Source organism: Scardinius erythrophthalmus, assembly GCF_964197995.2.
Source record: "Scardinius erythrophthalmus genome assembly, chromosome: 9".
Classification (NCBI taxonomy): Eukaryota; Metazoa; Chordata; class Actinopteri; order Cypriniformes; family Leuciscidae; genus Scardinius; species Scardinius erythrophthalmus.
The window spans coordinates 29,741,754-29,752,010 of NC_138229.1; the positions used below are offsets into that span (position 1 = coordinate 29,741,754).

The 10,257-nt window shown below is 36.7% G+C and overlaps 1 protein-coding gene across 1 annotated transcript; it reads left to right on the plus strand.

Moving 5' to 3' along the window:
- The first annotated feature begins 4,257 nt into the window (after nucleotides 1–4,257).
- rgs5b (regulator of G protein signaling 5b) lies at nucleotides 4,258–5,941 on the plus strand. Its single transcript, XM_081373647.1, has 4 exons — nucleotides 4,258–4,385; nucleotides 4,646–4,791; nucleotides 5,084–5,250; nucleotides 5,350–5,941. The coding sequence occupies exons 1-4, from the start codon at nucleotides 4,342–4,344 to the stop codon at nucleotides 5,521–5,523; spliced, it is 531 nt and encodes a 176-aa protein (XP_081229773.1). The 5' UTR covers nucleotides 4,258–4,341; the 3' UTR covers nucleotides 5,524–5,941.
- The last annotated feature ends 4,316 nt before the right edge of the window (nucleotides 5,942–10,257 follow it).

Genomic DNA, 10,257 nt, shown 5'->3' on the forward strand with positions numbered 1-10,257 from the left:
GTCATCCATGAACGCTGCTTTAGCGTGATCAACGCCCAAACACGCTAAGCAGTGTTCATGCCCATCAGAGAAAAATATCTCGCGACCGCAACCAGAAGTGCACGGGCGAGGCATCTTTAAAAAGACGTGCCGCGTGCAAGCTCTTTTTGTGAGAGGATAAACTCCGCGGATGCTGAAGCGTACTTCCTTATATACCCCCTGCGGCGGGCGGAGTTACGCTATGCAAATTCCGCAGACCCATGGCATTTCATTGCCATTGGCTCGTTTTCTAATACTCGAAGGTGATAGGCTTCTAATCGAAACCCCAATCGTCGTCATCCGACGTAACTCGGAGTGACCACGAAAGGGAACTTAATTTCTTTAGGTGTTACCAATTGAAGTAATTTTTTTAAGTTGATCCAACTGTTCACTTTTTACAGTGTATGAAACAGAAAGCTTTAATTGTGAGATAAACATTTGCAATTATGAGAAATAAAGTCATTTTTCAGGGAAAAAAGTTGCAATGAGCTATAGTCACATTGCGAAATATAGTAACAATTATGAGAAAAAACACTGAAATTGTCACAATCCTCAGTCCCCAGACCAGTCGCCGCACACTACATTTCCCATAATCCCTCACACCTGCACACACTTCACAATCATCCACACATCATTCACCCTCATCAGCTCCACTCCATTTAAGCAGTCACGCTCCACATCACAAGGTCTGGTGTCGTCGGTCATCCCTGATAACTTACCCGACAACCGACCTGTGAATACTTACCTGTGCGATCCCGTCTCAAACTTTCACTTCTTCTGTCTTCCTCTTATCTTCAAGCCACCCAGCCTTCAAATTACCTGTTATCTCTGCCTGCAAACAGATAAGAACAGTCTTTACCCTGCCATTATCATCTCAGCGATCTACCTTCCAGTTACTCGCCGGTTTACATATGTGTGTCTCAAACTCAGTTTGGATTTTGCCTTTTTGTCTGCACTCTTCTGTTCCATGACGGATATTGTGAGACACAAATGTTGCAATTATGAGAAACGGTCACTATTATGACTAATAAAGACGTAATTGTTAGATACAGAGTTGCAATTATGCAATTATTTTATCTTAAGTGAATGGGCTTCCACAGGAAACAAATTTTTGGTGACTGGCCTTCCACAGGAAACTAATTTTTGGTGACTGTTTATGACCATTTGTATCAGTGACAAATCTAGATCTTGAATGACAACTCTAAAATCTTGTTTTTTGAAATTATATTTTCACACATATAATATTTTCCACATGACTTTGCAGGGTGTAATATTATTATTTTTTGCCTGGGCATTATAGTAAAGAAAACATGTTTACATCCAGAGTGAAGTGACAGTGGACAGATGGGGACGTGTCTCAATAAGACATGCCACAGCTGGCCAGAGACACTCGCTGTAACACTCTGTCCCAAAAACACTGACCTTTGATTGAGCATGTAAACAGAGCACAACATATTTTTGTCATCCAAATTAATGTAATAAAGTTCACAGTTGCTGGAATCAAATATCGGGCACTGAGAAGTCAGTAAACAGAGCATGTTATTGCTAATGGCGATGTTTACAGGTTGCTTTAAGAAAATATCAAATGAGATTGCATTGTTATTGTTTCTCTTTTGCTTAGTCACCATGAAATCAAAATTGACAATTCTTATTTTTTATGGAACATTGCAGTGTTTGTTATGAATTATTTATCTGTGCACATCATTATGTTTTAAAATTCATGTAAACAAAATCCAAATATCTTTAATCAAAATAACTTCCCCTCCCTTTTGCAGCTCATCTCTTCTCTTCTCTGATGATGTGTTTACTGGCGTGAGGGCAGGACAACCTGTCAATCACATGACGTCACAGCAATAGCAAACTACAACAATTCAATTAATTCCTGATTCTATGACTTTAAATCTAAAAACGGTAACCTGCAATTGTTACAGTACCTCAAAGATGTATTTCTGCTTTATCTAACACTTGAAAATAACATTCATGGTTTAACCTAAAGTAGTCAAGTTGACCCTCGTGAAAAACAAATATACTTAAATGTATATGAAATGCATTTATTGTATGCTAAGTATACTACAAATACATTTACATATTTATGTACTTAATATACGTTGAACAAAATTATGAACGCAACACTTTTGTTTTTGCCCCCATTTTTCATGAGCTGAACTCGAAGATCTAAAACTTTTTCTATATACACAAAATGCCTATTTCTCTCAAATATTGTTCACAAATCTGTCAAATCTTTGCCAAGATAATCCATCCACCTCACAGGTGTGGCATATCAAGATGCTGATTATACAGCATGATTATTGCACAGGTGTGCCTTAGGCTGGCCACAATAAAAATGTGCAGTTTTGTACTTTTGGTATACTAAATTGGCATACTTAAAGTCTGCTAAATTGAAACAACTAATTTTATGCTTAACGCTCTTTAGTTATCCAGAAATAGTGCTGAGGTCCAACTAAAGATATACTTAACATATTTGATTGTGCTAAAGTGGATCTATTGCAAGTATACTTGATACACTTTAAATATCCTGCATTTAAAGACTGTTATTCTACAGAGATCATACTACCCTGTAAAAAAAAATATACATCCCCAAGTCAAAATTTTCTAGTGACTGATAACATCTAAAATTTTAAATTAGTCTGACGTATTATTTCTCATTATTTCTCATTGAGCCAATGTTAACAGACTATTGCAACAAGATTTGCACTTGGGCCAATTTAAATTTTTAGATGTTATCAGTCACTAGAAAATTTTGACTTGGAGAGGTTAGAAATTTTTTACAGTTTAATAGTGATATTAAAACACATTTTAAGGCTTAATATTAAGAAATGTGCATTGTGCAATAAAGTTTCATTAGAATTATATCAGTAAGTCTCAAGCGATATGTTAGTAAATATGTTAATGGATTTTTTTTATACTTAGTATGAAATAAATGTATCTTAAACACATTTTGGTATTGTTTTTTTTTTCACTAGGGGATTCATTCATATTAAATAATATTTTTGATTTGAATAAAACCAGTTAGTTTATACATTACAACATAATACATATTTTCTTTTTAATTTTTCTGACCTTTTTGTTGTTGTTGTTGTTGTTGTTGAAGTATATAAAAAAAAACCTCAGAGCTACATTTTCCTCTGAGATAATATTGCTTAGCAAAAGAAATCAAGAAGCATTTCCTTCCAGCATGATAAATATTTGATTTGAAAAATCACATGAGGTTACCTTAGATCTTTTGCTTTGTTCCAAAAAAAACAAAAAACATTTGGAACAAAGGAAATCATAGTCAACAAATCAACTGAACAGATTTCCCATTTCATTCTCAATTACCCTGACTTATGCCACATATTCTCCATCTCTATTTCCTGTTTTTACGACAATGCTTTTAGGACCCTTCGCTCGAATGCTAGACGGGTTCACACAGAGTAAGTCCGTGACATCAGCAGGGGATGTAAGGCGCGTGGGTGGGCTTCCTCCTGTCTACTGAAATCCCCCCATCACTTCCTGTATGCAGAAAAAGGCCCCATTTGCGCACACATGTGGTTGGAATACAGTTCCACGTCAAACATTAACCTATAGTTAATTAATAATGACTTTGTGTAGGTACCCTATACATCTACATCAATAAAAATCATCTCTTTGATCTATAAAACTATTCATAGTTACAGTATTTAACCAACTGATAAAACATGCAAAGTTCTAAAAATAAATATTGTGGTTTCACACAAGTGGCATCAGAAAAGGGCTCGCTCACCCAAAAAGGAAAATTCTGTCATTTACTCACGCACATAAAACAAAAGATATTTTGAAGAACTGTTTTTTTTTTCCATACTGTGAAAGTCAATGGGGTCCAAAAACAACAATGCAAATTGCAAAAAGCACTTAAAATCCATTTCTTTTTCTTTTTTTTCTTTCTTTTTTTTCCACATATAAAAATAAATTCATAGAGGTTTAGAATTATGACAGAATTTTCCTTTTTGGGTTAATTATCCAATAAAAGTTTGAAATATGTCAAATCCATTTCCAGTGTTTTATGCAACAAATTGAGTCAATCAGAGGAAAAAGAGAATCTTTACGACATTGCTTTCTACTGGAAATGATTCCCTGAAGACCAAAGGCTGCTTGAAGGGCAGAAACACCCCCTCCCTCCACAGCTTGCGTTTCATTGGCTGAGCCAAGTGATGTCATGGAGGGTGAAACTACATAAATAGCCCAGCATTGCTGACATTTAAGACAGAATCAAAAGTCTCAGACAACAGTAACTATTAGACAGCCACTTGTGGAGCATAGTAGGAAATCTTTGGACCTGCTAACATGTGCCGAGCACTAGAGCGTCTGCCAACCACCTGTCTGGAAAGGTATGTTTCATATGTATTTATAAAAAAAAAAATATATATATATATATAATAGTGAGAAAAGCTCAAATGTCATTATTTTCTTTTTAACTAGACCTTAGTTTAAGTACAGCTTTAAGTCTACATTTTTAAATGATAATATAATATTTTATTTGAATATGTATAAAATAACTTCAATAATTATTCAGTTCATTAATAATATATGTCTTTTTATCAATTATAAGTACTTTCCCCCAATTGAATGATTATTTTGTTCCTTACAGGGCAAAGGAACTCACGACTCGGTTTGGGAATTTTCTGCTAAAGCAAGAGCTTAATATCATGGGTCACTCAAAAAAAACTACCAAGCTAACTCTGGAGGACAGACAAAAATGGAGCCAGTCTTTCCATGAACTCCTGCTTCACAAAGGTGAGTTTATATCAGTGGGAACGGTGCACTGACAAAAAAAAAAAAAAAAAATGGTAACATGTCATTTAACTTATTCAAATCAAAAAATACTAATCACTAAATCAACCTAAATGCATTAATTTAAACCAACAAAACTAACTTCATAGGTTAAATTAGGTAAAAATGGCACTTTAAGGTATATACAATTGCAGGTTACCACTTTTTACAGTTGCAATATTAAAGCACACCATTCTCAGGCTGTAGGATGAAAGCTATCAGGGTCGTCTAATGTTTTCTTCATGTTTCTTTGCAGACGGACTGTACGCTTTCACAGCTTTCCTGTCATCTGAGTACAGTGAAGAAAATATTGCTTTCTATTTGGCCTGTGAGGACTACAGGAACACGAAGACCTCCTCAAAGCTGTGCTCCAAGGCCAGGAAAATCTATGAAGAGTTCATCTGCTCTGACGCATCGAGAGAGGTAAATTTCCTAAGAACATAAATAGTGCAGAAGACTCACTCTTAATAAAAAATGTCATGAATAAGTCTAATGGCAAATCCTTTCTCTGCATATTTTCAGGTTAATCTTGATCACGAAACTAAAACCATCACTTTGAATAATATGGAACAACCCACCCTGTCCTGCTTCAACCTTGCCCAGAGTAAAATTTACACCCTCATGGAGAAAGACTGCTACCCTCGTTTCCTCAAGTCAACAATCTACCAGGAACTAATCACACAACATTTGGGTTAAATTACCCTTGGCCACTCTGAAGACAGCAGCAATGGAATGCGTCCCAGATAAACACGGCATTTGTGGGACAGTCAGTGAACCATCCGAACCAGTTTCTTGAGGTTCAGGAGGACGGAACAGAACCAAAGCCAGACTGGAAAGCCTTGGGCATTAAAGAACATTCATTCTATGAACACAGCAATGGAGCACACAGGCAGATCAAGGTTGTAGCACTGGATAATGACTGTGAAAGTGGAACGTCTTTTGCACATTTATGTCAAACTAATTTTGTGTGTGTGTGTGTTTTTGTATTGCCTATGAGTATTTATTGAAAAGTTATATTGAAAATAGTGTTATTTATATTTGAAGAACAATTGTGGGTTATTTATTGAACTTCGAGTGAAAAAAAACTTGAATAAATTTTTTACATTCAAACATTTGTCTTCAGCAATTTATCTTTTTTGAATAATTATTACTCAATTTAGAAATGTAGAATATATTGTAGTTATATAATATAGTTTTATTTATTTATTTTGCTTTTGGATTTGATTTGATTTGATTTGATTTTGCTTTTGAATATTTTTATTTTTATTATTTTATTTTATTTTATGTGCAGCTAAATGGAAATGGATGAATTAAAAGGGATAGATCACCCAAAAATGAAACAAAATACACATAAAATCCAAAAAGCAAAATAGGATAAAATAAAGTCCAAAAAGTAAATAAAAAATAAAAATAAACCTATGTTGGTGGGATATGTGAGAAGAGAAAATGGGGATGCCTCTTACATATTTTATTATGACATTAAAGGGATAGGAAAAAAAAAAAGAAATTATACAAATTTATTCCAAACCTGTATGAGTGTCTTTCTTCTGCAAAACACAAAAGAATATATTTTGAACTGTTGGTCAAACAGTTGAAGGCAGTTTTTCCTACTATTGAAGTCAATGGGTGCCGTAAACTGTCTGGTTACCAATACTTCAAAATATCTTCTTTTGTGTTCAGCAGAAGAAAGACACTCATGCAGGTTTGGAACAACTTGAGGAGTAAATGATGACAACATTTTAATTTTGGGGTAAACTATGCCTTTAATGTCATAATAAAATTATGTAAGAGGCATCCCCATTTCCTCTTCCCACAAATCCCACTAACATAGTCTTATTTTTTTTTCTTTACTTTTTGTATTTTATTCTATTCTATTTTGCTTTTTGTATTTTATGTGCAGCTAAAAGGAACTGTCATAATGAAATACGTCATATACACCCCCCTCTGCACTTCCTCTCCCCACACATCCCACTCACATGGGCTAATGGAGGCTCTTAGTCACCTTCACCACACAATGCCTGGCGCCTTTCTCAATGAGCCTCATAAAGACTAAATCTACTCTATTCACATACATGCATAATTCACAGCTACCAACAGTATAATTCAGTTTTCCCAGAATATACAGACAACCAGAGGTGTTTTTTCCAGGAAATCTCTGTGGAGCTGAGGCTGGTTTCCATGGCGACCGCGTGGTCCACTCATCTCACCCACTCCACGCCTCTGCAGGATCCTGTTTACCTTCTGTTGTGATGGCACTGAGATGCTTCTGCCGCCCACTCTGAGTCACCTGCTCTGCACCCCCTTCATGCTGCCCTTTAAAACCCTATGAAGACCACAGCAGATGCAATCATTCTCACGATTAAGATATGAATAAAGAAAACTGGTTCAATATTGCTTGTAGTAAAGAAGAATCTTGTGAAAATGTACCATATTTTTAATCCTTTTAAAAAAAAAACAAAGGTTTAAGAGATCTTTTTTTATTCTTTACTTCTTCTGAAAAAATAAACATCTGTGCACTAGTGACTTAAAGAACACAGAAAGCGAAAAAAGAAGAACCTCTGATGTAATTATCTGGAAAACATCTCCAAACATCTATAACCAAGAAGAAATGTTATATATATATATATATATATTTTTTTTTTTTAAATTGAAGGTCATAGTATAGCTGATTATAACCAAGGGGTCATGAGCACAGTGGTTCCAACGCAGGAGATGAAGCTTTGAGAATGTCTCTGCATGATTGCGTCTGAAGCACATGTGTAATCACTCATTGGTGGAACTACTCCCTACTCAGGGAACCATGGTTACAGTCTTAACCAAAACATTCCCTTTCGATGGAACTTTTACATTGCATCTGAGATGATGCTATGGGAATGTGAATACTCACTATGTCGTACGGAAAAACGCCTGTCCTAGTATGAATCATGCTGAGCAAAGGCTAGGACATCAGCACTTGAGAACCTGGTGAAGAGTCCAAGTCTGGCAATAGAACCTCACAAATGTGTGTGGAAAAGATCATCCTGCCAGATCACACAGTTCTTGAAGGGAAACCCCTGATAACTAGGCCTTGGAAGCCACCCTACTCCTAGTTGAGTGTGTTCTAATGGCCAGATGTGAGGGAAGGCCATGTGCCTTGTACACCAAAGAAATTGCCTCAACTATCCACCCAACCTGGGAAAATCGAAGCATACCAACAGCCGGTCAGTTTTACACCACTGGGCATCTCCGTGGACGTAACAATCTAAAAGTGTGGAGGACAGAAGGCCTATAAAACTATAGAGCATGCCACATTAGTCGGCACCTTAGGCACATAAACTATTTTAGGGTGAAGGAAGGCTTTGACCATGCCGAAGGCAAACTTTAAACATGAAGGGGCAACTGACAGAGCCTTAAGATCTCCTACTCTCTTTAGAGACGTGATAGTGATAGGCTCGAAGAGCGCCTCGGCCAAACCTTCTACCACCACGGCCATGGCACACTTGCATGAGTTACAGGCCTCGTCCCTGTACCAATGAGACACCAACAGGTTTCTCCCCAAAGACTAACCACCCAAATGTGCATGTAATCTGCAATGGCTTCTGCATACACCGCCCAGCTGAGAAACGGGCAGTTAGGTCCACCTGACATTCTCCGCATCTTGAAGTGAAGACTCTCCATTTTCACAAGCTGGTCCACTCAGGGACCAAACCCAGAGTTTCCACAGTTCTGGCCGGGAGTGAAAGTAGTGCCTGAGACAGAAGGTCCCTCCTGATGGGAATCTCCCAGGGATAGTCATCGAGGAGAAGACATCAGGTCCAAGATCCATGCTCGGCCCGGCCAGAACAGGGCTACCAGTAGTAGACGAACCCTGTCCTGGCGATAGGATATCTGGATATCTGTCCAGGATATCTGCTCCCTGATTCAGGTGCCCTGGGATGCAGAATTCCCTCCTGGAGAGCAACTTGCCCTGGGCCTACTGGAGGTTCTGGTGTGCCAGTCTGTAAAGAGGGCGCAACCTCAGACCCCCCTGATGATTTATATACAAGACTACTGATGTGTTGTCTGTACGGACAAGCACATGACAGCCTCTGTGATCTGGGAGGAAGTACCTCAGTGCTAGAAATACAGCCATCATCTCCCGTCAATTTATGTGCCAAGAGAGAGACCCCTCCACAGACCTTCAACATTAACATTCTGAACCTGTACATCCTCAGAGCACAGTTCAGTAGCCGTAGATCTAAGATTGGATGCAACAAACCTGTCAAAAGTTTGGAAACATTACATTTTTTTAATTGTAATTTAATAATTAAAAATAAATGTTTTCTCTTTTAATACGTTTAAAAATGTAATGTATTCCTGTGATGACAAAGCTGAATTTTCAGCACTAATACTCCAACATTCAGTGTCAGCATGAAATCGTTATTTGCTGCTCAAGAAACATTTATTATTAATATTATTATCAATGTTGAAAACACTGTTTGCTGCTTAATATTTTTGTGGAAACCATTCAAACATTTGTGGTAAGATTAAAAAAGAGAGAAATTAATACTTTTATTCATCAAGCATGCATTAAATTATGTGACAGTGAAGACATTTATAATGTTACAAAATATTTCTATTTAATAAGTGCTTTATTAAATGTAATAAATGCAAATAAATGCAGCTCATTGAGCTTTTTATTCATCAAAGAATCCTGAGAAAAAATCACCATTTCCACAATGGATTGATTGATTGATTTTAATGTTATTATAATAAAACTGGACTGTGGATTCCTAGACAGTGAGTTCACACTGCCAGTGGTAAATGGATCCTGGGCCTCTCTCTTACAGTAAGAAGACATTTCCTTCTTCTAAAATTAACCAAAGATGTGGTGCACTTACTTACTATTTTAGCAGTTTGATTATTTTAAGTGCTGCTGAAATGAACAACAGCATCAACAGACTGACTTACTGAAACTATTTGCAGTAAATACTGCTATGTTTAGTCACTGCCGGTGTTTAGAGTGACATATCCTACACTCACCTCCCCGTGTAAGATATTCATAACTCAGGGCTATTCATAGAACATGATGGTGAAGTTAGACTTGAGCATGCAGACACAATAGAGGAACTCTTAATAAGGAAGGGCCAGTTTTCAGAGAAATGACCAGTGTTTTCCGCCTCTATTGTTCCACATGACTGGATCATTTGTAGCCTCTATTCCCAAACACATTATGAGCTGACGTTGAGCAGGAAGGTAGACTGAGCTAGGGGTTTTTAACTACTGTTTTATCCCTAACTTTACTCTCAGCTATTGTTTGTTTAAATAAAAACACCAAATATGGGTGGGGGATTTTTTATTCAAATATTAATAAAAATAAAAATAAATGTAATGACAACAACAAAATATTTCAAATAAATATTTAAACAAATGTTAAAGGGATAGTTATAGACATCTAGTGTATATATCTAT